Source organism: Balaenoptera borealis, assembly GCF_965194805.1.
Source record: "Balaenoptera borealis genome assembly, chromosome: 8".
Taxonomy (NCBI): Eukaryota; Metazoa; Chordata; class Mammalia; order Artiodactyla; family Balaenopteridae; genus Balaenoptera; species Balaenoptera borealis.
Window position 1 is genome coordinate 41,237,507 of NC_138865.1, and position 21,003 is coordinate 41,258,509.

Below are 21,003 nucleotides of genomic sequence, written 5' to 3' on the forward strand. Positions count from 1 at the left end.
TGCCTCTGAGTCCTTGTGGGATTTTTTTTTTTATTCAAACAGAAAGTCACAAAACTTATAATCATCCTCATCAGTTCACTCAGTCCCATGTAATTAATTTTTTTTTCATCTTGATCTTTTGTTAGCACTTTTATGAATTCATCAGTTTTCCATTAGAGTTCTGAAAATGCTTCTTCATTCAGTTCAGCAGTATAGTCAGTTACCAGAAACCTGTACTTGTCAGAGTCTTTTCCATGAATTCCTTGAAGATGAAACCCTTTTATAGAAACATTTTTGCAAAAGCATCAGAGTACACCCAGAACTGTCTGTAAATGACAAAAGACTTAAAAATGACCACGGTTAAAGATTTGATGAAAGTTCATAATAATGCAATTGACAAGGAAATTTAGTTATTTCTGAGATATACATTTTAAAGTAATAACTAGGATTATGACTTATAACATTATACCAGAACATATAAGATTTTTAGAAATTTCATGTAATGCCTGAAACATTTATATTAACATATTTCCATACAAATAACCCAAAGAAAGTTTAGTATTAGTTGTTTTTTTTTTGTTTGTTGGTCTTTTTGTTTTTTTATACTGCAGGTTCTCATTAGTCATCAGTTTCTACACATCAGTGTATACATGTCAATCCCAATCGCCCAATTCAGCACACCACCATCCCCACCCCACCGCGGTTTTCCCCCCATGGTGTCCATACGTTTGTTCTCTACATCTGTGTCTCAACTTCTGCCCTGCAAACCAGTTCATCTGTACCATTTTTCTTCATTCCACATACATGCGTTAATAAACGATATTTGTTTTTCTCTTTCTGACTTACTTCACTCTGTATGACAGTCTTGAGATCCATCCACGTCTCAACAAATGACTCAATTTCGTTCCTTTTTATGGCTGAGTAATATTACATTGTACATATGTACCACAACTTCTTTATCCATTCGTCTGTCGATCGGCATTTAGGTTGCTTCCATGACCTGGCTGTTGTAAATAGTGCTGCAATGAACATTGGGGTGCATGTGTCTTTTTGAATTATGGTCTTCTCAGGGTATATGCCTAGTAGTGAGATTGCTGGATCATATGGTAATTCTGTTTTTAGTTTTTTAAGGAACCTCCATACTGTTCTCCATAGTGGCTGTATCAATTTACATTCCCACCAACAGTGCAACAGGGTTCCCTTTTCTCCACACCCTCTCCAGCATTTGTTGTTTGTAGATTTTCTGATGATGCCCATTCTAACTGGTGTGAGGTGATACCTCATTGTAGTTTTGATTTGCATTTCTCTAATAATTAGTGATGTTGAGCAGCTTTTCATGTGCTTCTTGGCCATCTGTATGTCTTCTTTGGAGAAATGTCTGTTTAGGTCTTCTGCCCATTTTGGATTGGGTTGTTTGTTTCTTTAATATTGAGCTGCATGAGCTGTTTATATATTTTGGAGATTAATCCTTTGTCCGTTGATTCGTTTGCAAATATTTTCTCCCATTCTGAGGGTTGTCTTTTCGTCTTGTTTATGGTTTCCTTTGCTGTGCAAAAGCTTTGAAGTTTCATTAGGTCCCATTTGTTTATTTTTGTTTTTATTCCATTACTCTAGGAGGTGGATCAAAAAAGATCTTGCTGTGATTTATGTCAAAGAGTGTTCTTCCAATGTTTTCCTCTAAGAGTTCTATAGTGTCCGGTCTTACATTTAGGTCTCGAATCCATTTTGAGTTTATTTTTGTGTATGGTGTTAGGGAGTGTTCTAATTTCATTCTTTTACATGTATCTGTCCAGTTTTCCCAGCACCACTTATGGAAGAGACTGTCTTTTCTCCATTGTATATCTTTGCCTCCTTTGTCATAGATTAATTGACAGTAGGTGCGTGGGTTTATCTCTGGGCTTTCTATCTTGTTCCATTGATCTATATTTCTGTTTTTGTGCCAGTACCATATTGTCTTGATTACTGTAGCTTTGTAGTATAGTCTGAAGTTAGGGAGTCTGATTCCTCCAGCTCCGTTTTTTTCCTTCAAGACTGCTTTGGCTATTCAGGGTCTTTTGTGTCTCCATACAAATTTTTAAAATATGTGGGTGTGATGCCATTTTCCTGGACTGTTACTTAAGGTCAGTTTTAATCAAATAAAGGAAAAGATAGATAACTGAAAATTATTTCAGAAAATTCACCATGATTCGTTTTTGAAAAGAGTGCACACCATGAATAAGGCTGGTAGTACTGGACAAAGAGCTCCTTGACAGTAGGACCAAGGGACAAAGTCATCATATCCCAGTGCTTCAGAGTGACAGGAACGTAGCTCTTGTGTGCTCATAACCTTGAACAGTCACTAGAGGGCCACCATGGTCCAGACTGATGTTCCTTTTGGGGGGACTTATTACTCTGATATAAGAAGTTAATATTTTCTTTTCTTTTTGATGCTAATGTAAAAACTTAATAGTCTTCAGATCACAAGAGAAAAGAACAAAAGAAGGGGAAAAAAAGACCTACAAAAACAAGCCCAAAACATTTTTTTAAAATGGCAGTAAGAACATACACATTGATAATTACCTTAAGTGTAAATGGACTAAATACTTCAACTAAAAGACATAGAGTGACTGAATGGATATAAAAACAAGACCCGTATATATGCTGCCTACAAGAGACTCACTTCAGATCTAGAGACACACACAGATTGAAAGTGAGGGGATGGAAAAAGGTATTCCATGCAAATGAAAATCAAAAGAAAGCTGGAATAGCAATACTTATATCAGACAAAATAGACTTTAAAATAAAGACTGTTTCAAGAGACAAAAAAGGACACTACATAATGATCAAAGGATCAATCCAAGAAGAAGATATAACAATTGTAAATATATATAAACCCAACATAGGAGCACCTAAATATATAAGGCAATTATTAATGGACATAAAAGGAGAAATCAACAGTAAAGCAATAATAGTGGGGGACTTTAACTCACATCAATGGACAGATCATTCAGGTAGAAAATCAATAAGGAAACATAGGCCTTAAATGACACATTGGGTCAGATGGACTTAATTGATATAGCAAGAGCATTCCATCCAAAAGTAGCAGGATACACAGTCTTTTCAAGTGTACATGGAATGTTCGCCAGGATAGATCACATGCTAGGCCACAAAACAAGCCTCAGTAAATTTAAGAAAACTGAAATCATATCAAGCATCTTTCCCAACCACAACACTATGAGACTAGAAATCAACTACAAGAAAAAAACTACAAAACACACAAACACACGGGAGACTAAACAATATGCTATGAAACAACCAATGGATCACTAAGGAAATCAAAGAGGAAATCAAAAAATACCTAGAGGCAAAAGAAAACTAAAACACAATGATCCAAAACCTGTGGGACACAGCAAAAGCAGTTCTAAGAGGGACGTTTATAGCAATACAAGCTTACCTCAGGAAACAAGAAAAATCACAAGTGAACAACCCAACCTTACACCTAAAGCAATGAGAAATAAGAACAGACAAAACCCAAAGTTAGAAGGAAAGAAATCATAAAGATCAGAGCAGAAATAAATGAAATAGAGTCTAAAAAAATTATAGAAAAGGTCAATGATACTAAGAGCTGGTTCTTTGAAAAGATAAACAAAATTGATAAACCTTTAGCCAGACTCATCAAGAAAAAAAGGGAGAGGGCCCAAATCAATAAAATCAGAAAAGAGAAAGGAAAAGTTATAGCCAACATGACAGAAATACAAAGGATTATTAGAGACTACTACAAACAACTATATGCCAATAAAACGGACAACCTAGAAGAAATGGACAAATTCTTAGAAAGGTACAATCTCCCAAGAATGAACCAGGAAGAAATAGAAAATATGAACAGACCAATTACCAGTAATGAAATTGAATCAGTAATTTTAAAACTCCCAACAAACAAAAGTCCAGGTCCAGATGGCTTCACAGGTGAATTCTACCAAACATTTAGAGAAGAGTTAACACCCATCCTTCTCAAACTAGTCCAAAAAATTGCAGAGGAAGGAACACTCCTGAACTCATTCTATGAGGTACCCATCACCCTGATACCAAAACCAGACAAAGATATCACAAAAGAAGAAAATTATAGGCCAGTACCACTTATGAATATAGATGCAAAAATCCTCAACAAAATATTAGCAAACCAAATCCAACAATACATTAAAAGGATCATACATCATGATCAAGTGGGATTTATCCCAGGGATGCAAGGATTTTTCAATATCAGTGTGATGCACCACATTAACAAACTGAAGAATAAAAACCATATGATCATCTCAGTAGATGCAGAAAAAGCTTTTGACAAAATTCAACATCCACTTATGATTTAAAAACTCTCCAGAAAGTGGGCATAGAGGGAACATACCTCAACATAATAAAGGCCATATATGACAAACCCACAGCTAACATCATTTACTCAAAGGTGAAAAACTGAAAGCATTTCCTCTAAGATCAGGAACGAGACAAGGATGCCCACTCTTGCCACTTTTATTCAGCATAGTTTTGGAAGTCCTAGCCACATCAATCAGAGAAGAAAAGAAACAGAAAGAATCCAAATTGGAAAGGAAAAAGTGAAACAGTCACTATTTGCAGATGGCATGATACTATATGTAGAAAATCCTAAAGATGCCACCAGAAGACTACTAGAGCTCATCAATGAATTTGGTAAAGTTGCAGGATACAAGATTAATATACAGAAATCTGTTGCATTTTTATACACTAACAGTGAACTACCAGAAAGAGAAATTAAGGAAACAGTCCCATTTACCACCTCATCAAAAAGAATAAAATACCTAGGAATAAACCTACCTAAGGAGGTAAAAGACCTGTTCTTGGGAAACTATAAAACACTGAAGAAAGAAACTGAAGATGACACAAACATATGGAAAGATATACTGTGTTCTTGGATTGGAAGAATCAATATTGTTAAAATGACCATACTGCCCAAGGCAATCTACAGAGTCAATGCAATCCCTAACAATGTAATTGCTAACAAAATACCAAAGGCAGTTTTCTAGAACAAATAATTTTAAAATTTGTATGGAAACACACAAAGGACCCTGAATAGCCAAAATCATGTTAAGAAAGAAGAACAGAGCTGGAGGAATCATGCTCCCTGACTTCAGACTACGTTACAAAGCTACAGTCATCAAAACAGTGTGGTGCTGACACAAAAACAGACACACAGATCACTGGAACAGGATAGAGAGTCCAGAAATAAACCCACACACTTATGGTCAATAAATCTATTACAAGGAGGCAAGAATATACAATGGAGAAAAGACAGTCTCTTCAGTAGCCAGTCCTGGGAAAACTAGACAGCTACATGTAAAAGAATGAAATTAGAACATTCTCTAACACTATATGCAAAAGTAAACTCAAAATGGATTAAAGATCTAAGTGTAAGATCGGATACCATAAAACACGTAGAGGAAAATGTAGGCAGAACACTCTTTAATATAAATCATAGGAATATTTTTTGGATCCATCTCCTAAAACAAAGGAAATAAAAGCAAAAATTAACAAATGGGACCTAATTAAACTTATGAGCTTTTGCACAGCAAAGGCAATTATCAACAGATCAAAAAGACAACCCACTGAATGGCAGAAAATATTTGGAAATGTATGACCAACAAGGGGTTAATATCCAACATATATAAACAGCTTATATAACCCAACGTCAAAAAAACAAACAGCCGAATTAAAAAATGGGCAGAAGAACTGAATAGACATTTCTCTAAAGAGGTTGCTGATGGCCAACAGGCACTTGAGAAGATGCTCAACATCGCTAATCATCAGGGAAATGCCAATCAAAACCACAATAAGATATCACCTCACACCTGTCAGGTGCTATCATCAAAAAGATGATATCATCAAAAAGAACACAAATAACAAATGTTGGCGAGGATGTGGAAAAAAGGGAACCCTCGTACACCGTTAGTGGGAATGTAAATTGGTGCAGCCACTGTGGAAAACAGTATGGAGGTTTCTCAAAAAACTAAAAATGGAACCACCATATGACCCAGCAATTCCACCTCTGGATATATATATGAAAAAAACAAAAACACTAATTCTAAAAGATGCATGCAGCCCAGTGTTCATAGCAGCATTACAGTAGCCAAGATATGGAAGCAACCTAAGTGTCCATCAACAGATGAATGGATAAAGAAGATGTAGTATATATATACAATGAAATACAACTCAGCCATAAAAAAGAATGAAATTTTGCCATTTGCAGCAACATGGATGGACTTGGAGGGCGTTATGCTAAATGAAATAAGTGAGACAAAGAAAGACAAATACTGTATGATATCTCTTATATGTGGACTCTAAAAAATACAACAAACTAGTGAATATAACAAAAAAGAAGCAGACTCACAGATACAGAGAACAAACTAGTAGTTACTAGTGGGGAGGGGAGGAAGGGGCAATATAGGGGTAGGGCAGTAAGAGGTGCAAACTATTAGGTATAAAATAAGCTACAAGGATATATTGTACAATGTGGGGAATATAACCAATATTTTATAATAACTGTAAATGGAGTATAACCTTTAAAAATTGTGAATCACTATATTGTATACCTATAATTTATATAATAGTGTACATCAACTATACTTCAATTAAAATTTTTTTTAATTAAAAGCATCTTGTAAATTTAATTTTATTGCTTTTGTGGCCTTATTGGATTTTAAGTTGGATATTTGTTTTAGTTTTGAGTTTTTTCTAAGAACTCTAACAAAAACATAACTTGTTTTGTATTTTTACTTATTTAATTGTAATGAAAATATTCTTCAGGCAGATAAGAATAGTTTACTTTTAAAAAGGTATGTATATAAGTTGAGTTTGAGAAAGTCTGATCTATACCTATATTTTTTATTTAGATTCTGTATTTTCATGGAGGTGATTTTTCAATCAGGATTTTTTTCTCCTTCATTCCTTATCAAAAATATGAATAGGTTAAAAAAATAAAGTTTTGACTAATCATGACATGGAGCTGAATTTGTACTATATTATAATGAGAATGGTTTCTTTAGGTTCCTTACAGATTGACCTAAAATCAGTGTCAGAAGGAGAGTTTTATAAATGATTAGACAAACAGAAAAATGTACACAAAAATTCACACACAGCCAGCTAGGTAGATTGAGATGTGGTATGAAATTCCTGTCCCAGGAGACTTGATAATTGAGCAACATATTTAGAGAGAGTTAGGTGATTAAATTACCTTTTTAGTTAATTTTAAACATTTGATAATGGCACCAAAATATTTTTGACTTCTTAGATTTATATGGCTTATATTTGTATTTATATTAAGATTACCCTCTCTTTTCTAAGAACATTCATCTCATTATTTCTCACATCTGGAGACCTATATACCCTGCCCATTTCCTCTTTCTGATGACATCATGTATGCCAAGTGGCTAGGATGATGCCCAATGTGTAGTAGGAACTAAGTAAGTTGTAACCCTTGTTTTATTTCAATATAAACGTAGATACTTTTGGGAATCAAACGGAAAAGCAAAAGTAAATGAGGTAATTAACATTTATAAAATGTTGGAGTTTCCCAAGTGGAAAGATCCATAGAAGTCGGGCGTTCTAGCCTTTGTATGGGGCATCTCCCTATGAAACCTCTCCCATAGGAGTCTTTCCAGACATGTCCACACTTAGTGGCAGAAAATTCATATGCCAAACCATTCCAGGGCCACACATTTCTGATTGCCTGTCATTTTTCATCATGTTGATTAGAGATGTGACTCCCAGAAAAGTTTATCAGTTGGCCCTGAGAGAATATAGTCTTCCTGTGTCAGCTCTTCAAATATTTGAGGAGAGAAACCATTACAACTTAAGCTGAGTGCACTGAAACATTTCTCAGACTGGAGGGTTTAAAGTCTCAGGTCATAATAGAGGTATTATCCAGAAATGGACATGCTGTTCAAAATATGGTCTGACCACATTAGAATAAAAAGGTTCACATGTTCTGTGTACATTTTTCTTAACACAACTTGAGATTGCATTTACATCCTGGGCATTCTAATTCTTTTTGTATCAGGAAATAAAGAAGGTGATTTTTTAAAAAAATAGCTTCCTTTATTAAATGTTCGATTTAAATGTCTTTATCTTAATTGATTGTTGCATAGAATGAACTATTGCTCTGAGCATTTTATTTCCCCTGTTGCTTAATCATGGAATACACTGCGGCTCTTGGCAAGAATGAGAGTATCGGTCTTCTTGATTCTGTTGCTGTCTGATTCCACTGCTGTGTCGTCTTGAGCATCGCCAGCCCTCAGGTACAGCGGTCCTCTCCTTTGTCACCAGGTCATCCCGCTCTTCCTACATGGATGAGGACTGTGACTCTCTGGCCCTCTGTGATCCCGTGCAGAGGATAAACTGTGACATTGACAGCCTGCCTGAGAGCTGCTTCGACAGCGGCTTGTCTACCCTGAGAGATTCCAATGAGTATGACTCGGAGGTGGAGTACAAGCACCAGAGGGGATTCCAGAGGTCACATGGCACGCAGGAGAGCTCTGGGGGTGATGCTTCAGACACAGACGTAAGCCCCAAAGTCATTTCTCTCCTAGGCCTGGTCTTCCATAGAAATACGTATCTCACCCCATTTGACCTTTATCTGTCATGGGCATTGTTTTAAAGGTTATACATGTGAAACATAGTTGGGAGAATGTTTCTCCCTATCAAGTTAGGGAAAACTCTCACAGATTTCCTTTTGCAGCCACTCTGTTCCATAATAGCACTGACTGTTGATTCAGCAGCATATTTTTCTTCTTTTTATTTCATGATGTATATGTGTAATGAGAGACTTTGTTTTTTAACGGCTGACTTTAAAAAAAAAAAAAACAGGTTCCTGATATAAGGGATGAAGAGACGTATGGCTCAGAAGGCGTGGCTTCCATCCTAGACTGGAAGCCGCAGGGGTCTGCTAGTGAAGGCAGCGGCATTAGCTCCTTGAGAAAGCCCATCTCAGCACTTGCACCACAGGTAGGTGGTTTCAGAGACACTTTTATTCATGAACACTGTTCATCTTCATGCCATATAACTTACTAGGAAGAAAGCCGGCACTACCTTTGTCACTCACTGTGGCTTCCTTCCCCTAGACAGACATGGTGGATGAAAACCATAAATCTTCCAGCTCACAGAAGGCTTACAAGATTGTGCTGGCTGGGGACGCTGCAGTAGGAAAGTCAAGTTTGCTCATGAGACTTTGCAAGAATGAATTTCGAGGAAACACAAGTGCCACCCTGGGTACAGTTCCTTTTTCAGTGGATAATGGGAAAATGACCTTCTTTAGGTTGATTCTATTTTCTTTAGGGATTATATACAGACACACAGATCTCTTTCTCTCTCTCTGTATAATAAATATGTATATAGGTAGAGGTGTGTGTGTGTGTGCACGCGCACTTGCACACACACATGTCCTTCTCTATAGAATAGCCCTCTGTTTTGGCTAAGGCCTAAATTTGGGAGAGGAAGACTAGCAAAGGACTGAGGTATCTGCTTACCCAGTGAGATCAACCAAACAAAGTTTAGAGCCAGAGATGACAGATTCATTTATTCAGCAAGCATATCCTGAGTCCTGCTGTGAGCCACATACTGTTGTAGGCACTACGGATACACAATAAACAAAGGCGACTAAATCCCAGCCCACAATGAGGTAAATGGATGAAAAACACATTTTAAAAAATGAGGTTTGGGAGAGGTGCACTTTTACACAGGGTGCCCAGGGAAAGCCTTTCTGATCAGGTGTCATTTGATGTTGATAAAGTGAGTTTACCGATAGCCAGTTTGTCATTAAGGTCAAAATCATAGCTGGGTGTATGTTCCCTCCCCTCCTGCACAACGGAATACATGAGTAATACCTCTCAGAACAAGGAAAAAATAGTGTCCTCATTTCCCAAATTTGCATAGTAATCAGTAAAAGGAATTGAAGGAAGATATGCAAATTATCATTTACTTTTCTTCCTTATCTAAAGAGTTCTTACTTTGATAACCAGAAACCTTAGAACAGATTACCTTCTTCACAATGGATGTCTTTCTAAATTTATGGTTCTCTGTTATACCCTTCAAGATAACAAAGCTGAAGGTTCACTTCAATCTGATTCATAAAAAGCCTACAATATTTGGTTCGGTTCCTAGAGAGCCTGGCATATATACACACCATATACATGTACTTATATACATATACATACATACATGTATATACCTGTATATATACATATACATAGGCACATTTATGTGCATGCACACACACAGATATAACTGAGTCCATCTAATTATGTGGACACATAAAACACAGATTTTCCTTTTGTCCATAGATTAAATCCTTCCCCAAGTCAGCCAACCTGCAATAAGCATCTGCACGCACATGTGTGGTCTGACTTATAATTAGTATGTGAAGGTCACTGTCCTTGAAGGCCAGGTTCATTCCTCTCTGTCTTGCCAAACTTTGGCTTATTGGCTTTTGTCTCATCCTAAAGAGGGCTTGAAAGTAAAAACCAATGGAATTATTTACATCGTGATCTCCATGTTCTCTTATATTCCTTTTCAGGAGTTGATTTTCAAATGAAAACTCTCATTGTAGATGGAGAGCGAACAGTACTGCAACTCTGGGATACCGCTGGCCAGGAGAGGCAAGTGCTTTCCATAATGCTTTGGATTCTGCTGAGTTGCACAGACAAGCCTTGTAGGATACTTGGTGGTTTTTGTACTCATATAATTCTGATACAGTATGTTAGAATTTCAAGAATGCTTGTTTTTTTCCACATCCTTTCCTCCTTCGCTGATCCATCAGTCGTGTGAAGAGGATCTTTAAGCTTCCTTTGAATTGGTGAGCCACTGAGAAAAAGAGAATGCCCTATCCTAAGGAGAAAATTTCAGTGAGGCGGCATTCCTGGACATGGCAACAGTGTGAGGAGCTGCATAGCTGGGGCACCATAGAAGATGGAGAGGAGGACCTGTCAGTTCCCCGGTTCAAGGGCAGGGACACAGACCATTGATAAATAGCAGACTCGCATCTGACCACAGACAGTACCCTGTCTTTCTTTCACTGCTGATGGCCAGAGCATCAAGCATAGGTTTTAATCTTATCTAACTCTTAGGGAACAGACTGTATCCGACTGTGCAGCAAACAAATATGGGGGTAACTGCCGACCTCTGTAACCAGGCACCATTCAGGGTGTTCAGATTCAACAGTGAACAAGTGGACACAGACACCTGCCCACATGGAGCTCATATTTTCTAGCAGCATTTGAAAAATATGTGTGGTTAACATAGCTATTTAAGATCCTGTAAAATACTGCACTCGGTTTAGGACAGATAGGGTGAGGTGTGCTCTTCCCCTGGTGAGCCCCCGACACCCTGTGTGTGTGCCCTGTGGTGGTCCACATGGTTAGTTCTTCTACCACCCACCCACAATACTCCCTACCCACCAGCCAAAAAATAATCTTTCTCTGATGTGCCTCTCCTTCCATCCTTCTGTGTGTCCCACAGCTGGGTTCTGGTAGCGTGTTGCTGAGGCTGAAATTTTTAGAAATTATGATCTCAACCTTGTCCTGGCTATGCTCTGGGGTTTGTAGACTTTCTTGGGATTATTTGGTGGAGAAAATGATTGGCTTTTCTAAATCACTAGCCCAGATTCTTATTCTGTTACCTTTCACCAGGTCATTCTAGGCCTTGGGGATGACTATTTCACAGTAATAGGTTGCCATTAGATTCTTCTCAATTGGGGCTTGTTTTAAAAGATGAGGGAAAAAAGTGAGCATAAAGGAGATGAAGAATGAGGCAGCACCAAACTGACTGACTGATTAGAACCATTACATGCTATTCTCTTTTCCAGATTCAGAAGTATTGCCAAGTCTTACTTCAGAAGAGCAGATGGTGTTTTGCTGCTGTATGATGTTACGTGTGAGAAAAGCTTTCTTAATGTACGAGAATGGGTAGATATGATTGAGGTAAGAATTCAAAACAGAGAACCAAAAAATTACACAGGAGAGCTACAGCCTGTCTCGGGAAATGCTGTTTGTCTTCTTTGTCAAAACGAACTCAATTACAAGCCACTGATCCAGGCTCTCAGGAAGAACTGGATGTGAGAAGCGGGGTTCCCAATGGCACTTGGCAGTACTGGTCTCCTCCTCAGTAGCTGGGCAAGTTCCCACAGAGCTAAGGACACTACTAAAGTGAGCTTCTGGGGTGGGGAAGGGGGGGAAACTCCTGGGTTTTCTTATAGATATAATCAGAACCTGACTGGCAGCAAGTGAAAATTCAGGCAACCCAAAAAGGAGAAGTAAAAAAAAAAAAAAAGGAGAAGTAGCTTTCACAAACAAGGGGGTGATGGGGCTGGGTGTGTAGTGTGACTAGAGGTGTAACAGGGGCTTCCACATGTGCTAGAAGTATAGGTGAAACACCACCTGGCTGTGAGCTTGTGCCAGGTCCAATTTCTATAGGAACTGTGTTCTCAACCTTATTCTGGTGGTGATTTGGGTCTTTACACACCCCCAAGGTACTACCGAAATACCAACTGGTATTTTAAATGTATGGTAACTATCTGTGCTTTCTTTTGGTCAAATGAGATGGTGTCTTTCATCTGAGCCACTTTCATATCCTTTGTTCCATGGTAAATAATTTTTTAAAGTAGGAAGTGATTTTGCCCACACTTAGTGTGCTACCAACAGTCATTAATCACCATAAAACTATAGTTCAAGCCATGGTTCAGCATACTCTTGGGGAAAAAAAACAAAACAAATCTAGTGGCTAATACAAATTTTCACGTACGTCTATGATCTATAATTTTTAACAGGCATTAAGTGCAGAGGTGGCTGAACAGAGAACATTGCTGTCTGTTCTCAGGTTAGCCTCTAGTTTCTTGAGTTGGGCCTATTTCATACCCTATAAAACACCAGAATGAATGTTCTCTTTCTAACTAAAGAAGTGATGCAAGAAATGACTGATTGAAATTGGCAATAAGACTCAATGATAAATATAAATGAGCATTTTGTTCAACTGAAATATCATGACTTCAAATTATTATAAATACATCAAAAGTGTGTTGACATTTATGTAGTATTTTTATTTCACAAAGTTTTCCACATGTTGTTTTCATCTCTGTAACATATCTGAGAAAGGAAGAAATGTAATGTTATTCTCACTTTTTATGAGAAACCTGAGGCAGAGAAAGTGTATGACACTGGCTTTTAGTTATTTAGAGGTTAGGAGTGGAAGAGGAATTGGACCTCCTGATTCAACACTGGTTGCTCCTTTGATTAAGCTCCAGAGTGAGCAGCAGGTTAAGAAAAAATCCTTTGATGTCAAGAAAGAATCTCCGAGGTAGTTAGTGCATAGAGGAGAGGGATCTACTCAAGGGAACAGATGAACCTCCCTGGGATAAGCTGGTGAGTTCAGAGAAGAACAAATAATCCCAACTAACTCATACCCACAGATATTTAAGATCTATAGCAAAACCTTTTATTGTTGAAACTGTTGGACTTGGTCTTCATTTTAAGACTTTGGATTATACTCAAGAAAAGGAGGCACAAAAGGCAGCGTCATCCATAGAGTTGAAATAGCCCTTAGTGACCAGCTGTGGCCTGTGCCAGGGGCCCTACTGCCATAATTTGCTAAATGATTAAGCACCTACATGTGGTAAGTGACCTTCTTAGCTATTCATGTTACCTTTCATAGGTTCTAAAAAGGAAGAAAACTGTATTCAAGATGAATTCTTGAATTTGTTATTGGAGAAAAAATTAGATACCACTGGGCATTTGACTTTCACTTATCACAATGAACCTTCACCATGGCTCACCTTTTCTAATTTGCGGAAATTCCATGGGGGCAATTTATATGGCCGCTATAATATAGGTCGAAACTAACTGTGAGATTGTTGGGATAGGCAAGAGGATTGAGAAGCAGTAGAGTGTCAGTGGTGAATGAACGCTCTGAATTAATAATACACTTCAACTGAAAACCACTGGGTTGACTGGTTCAAGATGGTGGAGTAGAAGAACGTGCACTTACTCCCTCTTGTGAGAGCACCGGAAGCACAGGAAGACACTGGAACTCACCAAAAAAGATACCCACATCGAAAGACAAAGGAGAAGCTGCAACGAGATGGTAGGAGGAGCGCAATCACAATAAAATCAAATCCCATAACTGCTGGGTGGGTGACTCACAAACTGGAGAACAGTTATACCACAGAAGTCCACCCACTGGAGTGAAGGTTCTGAGCCCCACGTCAGGCTTCCCAACCTGGGGGTCCAGCAACGAGAGGAGGAATTCCCAGAGAATCATACTTTGAAGGCTAGCGGGATTTGATTGCAGGACTTCGACAGGACTGGGGGAAAGAGAGACTCCACTCTTGGAGGGCACACACAAAGTAGTGTGCGCATCGGGACCCAGGGGAAGGAGCAGTGACCCCAGGGGAGACTGAACCAGACCTACCTGCTAGTGTTGGAGGGTCTCCTGCAGAGGCAGGGGGTGGCTGTGGCTCACTGCAGGGACAAGGACACTGGCAGCAGAAGTTCTGGGAAATACTCCTTGGCATGAGCCCTCATGGAGTCCACCATTAGCCCCACCAAAGAGCCTCTAGGTCCCAGTGCTGGGTTGCCTCAGGCCAAACAACCAACAGGGAGGGAACCCAGCCCCACCCATCAGCAGACAAGCAGATTAAAGTTTTACTGAGCTCTGCCCTCCAGAGCAACACCCAGCTCTACCCACCACCTATCCCTCCCATCAGGAAACTTGCACAGGCCTCTTAGATAGCCTCATGCACCAGACGGCAGGCAGCAGAAGCAAGAAGAACTACAGTTCTGCAGCCTGTGGAACGAAAACCACATTCAAAGAAAGATGGACAAAATGAAAAGGCAGAGGACTATGTACCAGATGAAGGAACAAGATAAAACCCCAGAAAAACAACTAAATGAAGTGGAGATAGGCAACCTTCCAGAAAAAGCCTTCAGAATAATGATAGTGAAGATGATCCAGGACCTCAGAAAAAGAATGGAGGCAAAGATTGAGAAGATGCAAGAAATGTTTAACAGGGCTTCCCTAGTGGCGCAGTGGTTGAGAATCTGCCTGCCAATGCAGGGGACACGGGTTCGAGCCCTGGTCTGGGAAGATCCCACATGCCGCGGAGCAACTAGGCCCGTGAGCCACAATTACTGAGCCTGCGCATCTGGAGCCTGTGCTCCGCAACAAGAGAGGCTGCGATGGTGAGAGGCCCGCGCACCGCGATGAGGAGTGGCCCCCGCTTGCCACAACTAGAGAAAGCCCTCGCACAGAAATGAAGACCCAACACAGCCATAAAAATAAATAAATAAATAAATAATTTTTAAAAAAAAACTTTAAAAAAAAAAAAAAAAAGAAATGTTTAACAAAGACCTAGAAGAATTAAAGAATAAACACCTAGAAGAATTAAAGAACAAAGAAACAGAGATGAACAGTACAATAACTGAAATGAAGAATACACTAGAAGGAATCAATAGCAGAATAACTGAGGCAGAAGAACGGATAAGTGACCTGGAAGACAGAATGGTGGAATTCACTGCTGCAGAACAGAATAAAGAAAACAGAATGAAAAGAAATGGAGACAGCCTAAGAGACCTCTGGGACAACATTAAATGCAACAACATTCGCATTATAGGGGTTCCAGAAGGAGAAGAGAGAGAGAAAGGACCCGAGAAATTATTTGAAGAGATTATAGTCAAAAAGTTCCCTAACACTGGAAAGGAAATAGCCACCAAAGTCCAGTAAGCGCAGACAGTCCCAGGCAGGATAGACCCATGGAGAAACACACCGAGACACACAGTAATCAAACTGACAAAAGTTAAAGACAAAGAAAAATTACTGAAACCAACAAGGGAAAAACAACAAATAACATAAAAGGGAACTCCCATAAGGTTAACAGCTGATTTCTCAGCAGAAACTCTACAAGCCAGAAGGGAGTGACACAATATATTTAAGGTGATGAAAGGGAAGAACCTACAACCAAGATTACGCTAACTGGCAAGGATCTCATTCAGATTTGATGGCGAAATCAAAAGCTTTACAAACAAGCAAAAGCTAAGCAAATTCAGCACCACCAAACCAGCTCTACAACAAATGCTAAAGGAACTTCTCTAGGCAGGAAACACAAGAGAAGGAAAAGGCCTACAATAACAAACCCAGAACAATTAAGAAAATGGTAATAGGAACATACATATCAATAATTACCTTAAATGTAAATGGATTAAATGCTCCCACCAAAAGACACAGGCTCACTGAATGGATACAAAAACAAGACCCATATATATCCTGTCTACAAATGACCCACTTCAGACCTAGGGACACATACAGACTGAAAGTGAGGGGATGGAAAAAGATATTCCATGCAAATGGAAATAAAAAAAAAGCTGGAGTAGCAATACTCATATCACATAAAATAGACTTTAAAATAAAGAATGTTACAAGAGACAAGGAAGGACACTACATAATGATCAAGGGATCAATCCAAGAAGAAGATATAACAATTATAAATATATATGCACCCAACCTAGGAGCACCTCAATACATAAGGCAAATGCTAACAGCTATAAAAGAGGAAATCGACAGTAACACAGTAATAGTGGGGGACTTTAACACCTTACTTACACCAATGGACATATCATCCAGACAGAAAATTAATAAGGAAACACAAGCTTTAAGTGACACGATAGATCAGATAGATTTAATTAATATTTATAGGACATTCCATCTGAAAAGAGCAGATTACAATTTCTTCTCAAGTGCACACGGAACATTCTCCAGGATCACAGCTTGGGTCATAGATCAAGCCTCAGTAAATTTAAGAAAACTGAAATCATATCAAGCATCTTTTCTGACCACAATGCTATGATATTAGTAATAAATTACAGGGAAACAACCGTAAAAAACACAAACACATGGAGGCTAAACAATACGTTACTAAATAACCAAGAGATCACTGAAGAAATCAAAGAGGATATCAAAAAATACCTGGAGACAAATGACAACGAAAACACGACGATCCAAAACCTATGGGATGCAGCAAAAGCAGTTCTAAGAGGGAAGTTTATAGCACTACAAGCCTACCTCAAGAAGCAAGAAAAATCTCAATCTAACCTTACATCTAAAGGAACTAGAGAAAGAAGAACAAACAAAACCCAAAGTTAGTAGCAGGAAACAAATCATAAGGATTGGAGCAGAAATAAATGAAATAGAAACAAAGAAAACAATAGCAAAGATCAATAAAACCAAAAGCTGGTTCTTTGGGAGAATAAACAAAATTGATAAACCTTTAGCCAGACTTACCAAGAAAAAGAGGGAGCGGACTCAAATCAATAAAATTAGAAATGAAAAAGGAGAAGTTACAACAGACACTGCAGAAATACAAAGCATAATAAGAGACTACTATAAGCAACCCTATGCCAATAAAATGGAAAACCTGGAAGAAATGGACAAATTCTTAGAAAGGTATAACCTTCCAAGACTGAACCAGGAAGAAATAGAAAATATGAACAGACCAATCACAAGTAATGAAATTGAAACTGTGATTTCAAATTTCCAACAAACAAAAGTCCAGGACCAGATGGCTTCACAGGCGAATTCTATCAAACATTTAGAGAAGAGCTAACACCCATCCTTCTCAAACTCTTCCAAAAAATTGCAGAGGAAGGAACACTCCCAAACTCATTCTACGAGGCCACCATCACCCTGATACCAAAACCAGACAAAGATACTACAAAAAAAGAAAATAGCAGACCAATATCACTGATGAATATAGATGCAAAATTCCTCAACAAAATACTACAAACAGAATCCAACAACACATTAAAAGGATCATACACCACGATCAAGTGGGATTTATCCCAGGGATGCAAGGATTCTTCAATATACTCAAATCAATCAGTGTGATACACCATATTAACAAATTGAAGAATAAAAACCATATGATCATCTCAATAGATGCAGAAAAAACTTTTGAGAATATTCAACACCCATTTATGATAAAAACTCTCCAGAAAGTGGGCATACCTCAAGATAATACCTCAACATAATAAAGGCCATATATGACAAACCCACAGCAAACATCATTCTCAATGGTGAAAAACTGAAAGCATTTCCTCTAAGATCAGGATCAAGACAAGGATGTTCACTCTCACCACTATTATTCAACATAGTTTTGGAAGTCCTAGCCACAGCAATCAGAGAAGAAAAGGAAATAAAAGGAATACAAATTGGAAAAGAAGTAAAACTGTCACTGTTTGCAGATGACATGACACTTTACATAGATAATCCTAAAGATGCCACCACAAAACTACTAGACCTAATCAGTGAATTTGGTAAAGTTTCAGGATATAAAATCAATGCACAGAAATCTCTTGCATTCCTATACACTAACAACGAAAGATCAGAAAGAGAAATTAAGGAAACAATCCCATTCACCATTGCAACAAAAAGAATAAAATACCTAGGAATAAACCTACCTAAGGAGGTAAAAGACCTGTACTCTGAAAACTATAAGACACTGATGAAAGAAATCAAAGATGACACAAACAGATGGAGAGATATACCATGTTCTTGGATGGCAAGAATCAACATTGTGAAAATGACTATACTACCCAAAGCAATCTACAGACTCAATACAATCCCTATCAAATTACCAATGGCATTTTTTACAGGACTAGAACAAAAAATCTTAAAATTTGTATGGAGACACAAAAGACCCCGAATAGTCAAAGCAGTCTTGAGGGAAAAAAACAGAGCTGGAGGAATAAGAGTCCCTGACTTCAGACTATACTACAAAGCTATAGTAATCAAGAAAATATGGTACTGGCACAAAAACAGAAATATAGCTCAATGGAAGAGGATAGAAAGCCCAGGTAAACTCACCCACCTTTGGTCAACTAATATATGACAAAGGAGGCAAGGATATACAATGGAGAAAAGACGATCTCTTCAGTAAGTGGTGCTGGGAAAACTGGACAGCTACATGTAAAAGAATGAAATTAGAATACTCCCTAACACCATACACAAAAATAAACTCAAAATGGATTCAAGAAAAAAAAAATGGATTAAAGACCTAAATGTAAGACCAGACAATATAAAACTCTTAAGAGGAAAACATAGGAAGAACACTCTGACATAAATCACAGCAAGATCTTTTTTGACCCACCTCTTAGAGTAATGGAAATAAAAACAAATATAAACAAATGGGACCTAATGAAACTTAAAAGCTTTTGCACAGCAAAGGAAACTATATACAAGACGAAAAGACAACCCTCAGAATGGGAGAAAATATTTGCAAACGAGTCAATGGACAAAGGATTAATCTCCAAAATATATAAACAGCTCATTCAGCTCAGTATTTTTTTTTAACTGACAGTTAAAAGGTATGACTTTTTTTTTTTAACATCTTTATTGGAGTATAATTGCTTTACATTGGTTTGTTAATTTCTGCTTTATAGCAAAGTGAATCAGTTACACATATACATATGTTCCCATATCTCTTCCCTCTTGCGTCTCCCTCCATCCCACCCCTATCCCACCCCTCTAGGTGGTCACAAAGCACCAAGCTGATCTCCCTGTGCTATGCGGCTGCTTCCCACTAGCTACCTATTTTACGTTTGGTAGTGTATATATGTCCATGCCACTTTCTCACTTTGTCCCAGCTTACCCTTCCCCCTCCCCATATCCTCAAGTCCATTCTCTACTAGGTCTCTGTCTTTATTCCTGTCTTGCCCCTAGGTTCTTCATGACCCTCTTTTTTTTTTTTTTAGATTCCATATATATGTGTTAGCATACGGTATTTGTTTTTCTCTTTCTGACTTACGCCACTCAGTATGACAGACTCTAGGTCCATCCACCTCACTACAAATAACTCAATTCCGTTTCCTTTTATGGCTGAGTAATATTCCTTTGTATATATGTGCCACATATTCTTTATCCATTCATCTGTCAGTGGACATTTAGGTTCCTTCCATGTCCTGGCTATTGTAAATAGAGCTGCAATGAACATTTTGGTACATGACTCCTTTTGAATTATGGTTTTCTCAGGGTATATGCCCAGTAGTGGGATTGCTGGGTCATATGGTAGTTGTATTTTTGGCTTTTTAAGGAACCTCCATACTGTTCTCTATAGTGGCTGTATCAATTTACATTCCCACCAACAGTGCAAGAGGGTTCCCTTTTCTCCACACCCTCTCCAGCATTTATTATTTGTAGATTTTTTGATGATGGCCATTCTGACCAGTGTGAGATGATATCTCCTTGTAGTTTTGATTTGCATTTCTCTAATGATTAATGATGTTGAGCATTCTTTCATGTGTTTGTTGACAATCAGTATATCTTCTTTGGAGAAATGTCTATTTAGGTCTTCTGGCCATTTTTGGATTGGGTTGTTTGTTTTTTTGATATTGAGCTGCATGAGCTGCTTGTAAATTTTGGAGATTAATCCTTTGTCAGTTGCTTCATTTGCAAATATTTTCTCCCATTCTGAGGGTTGTCTTTTCATCTTGTTTATGGTTTCCTTTGCTGTGCAAAAGCTTTTAAGTTTCATTAGGTCCCATTTGTTTATTTTTGGTTTTATTTCCATTTCTCTAGGAGGTGGGTCAAAAAGGATCTTGCTGTGATTTATGTCATAGAATGTTCTGCCTACATTTTCCTCTAAGAGTTTGATAGTGTCTGGCCTTACATTTAGGTCCTTAATCCATTTTGAGTTTATTTTTGTGTATGGTGTTAGGGAGTGTTCTAATTTCTTACTTTTACATGTACCTGTCCAGTTTTCCCAGCACCACTTACTGAAGAGGCTGTCTTTTCTCCACTGTATATTCTTGCCTCCTTTATCAAAGATAAGGTGACCATATGTGCATGGGTTTATCTCTGGGCTTTCTATCCTGTTCCATTGATCTATATTTCTGTTTTTGTGCCAGTACCATACTGTCTTGATTAGTGTAGCTCTGTAGTATAGTCTGAAGTCAGGGAGCCTGATTCCTCCAGCTCCATTTTTCTTTC

General features: G+C 38.2%; 1 protein-coding gene and 1 long non-coding RNA gene across 9 annotated transcripts in view; one reads left to right on the forward strand and one right to left on the reverse strand.

The window, feature by feature from the left end:
* The window catches only part of RASEF (RAS and EF-hand domain containing), a 225,096-nt gene that overhangs the window by 186,442 nt on the left and 17,651 nt on the right, over window positions 1–21,003 (forward strand). For all 8 annotated transcript variants that reach the window (XM_082401171.1, XM_082401170.1, XM_082401166.1 and 5 more), the window contains 5 exons: window positions 8,308–8,542; window positions 8,848–8,985; window positions 9,102–9,249; window positions 10,553–10,634; window positions 11,840–11,954. In XM_082401171.1, the coding sequence (XP_082257297.1) occupies window positions 8,308–8,542; window positions 8,848–8,985; window positions 9,102–9,249; window positions 10,553–10,634; window positions 11,840–11,954 (718 nt within the window). The remainder of the gene's footprint in view (window positions 1–8,307; window positions 8,543–8,847; window positions 8,986–9,101; window positions 9,250–10,552; window positions 10,635–11,839; window positions 11,955–21,003) is intronic.
* The window catches only part of LOC309633027, a 105,721-nt gene that overhangs the window by 48,312 nt on the left and 36,406 nt on the right, over window positions 1–21,003 (reverse strand). The window lies entirely within an intron of this gene.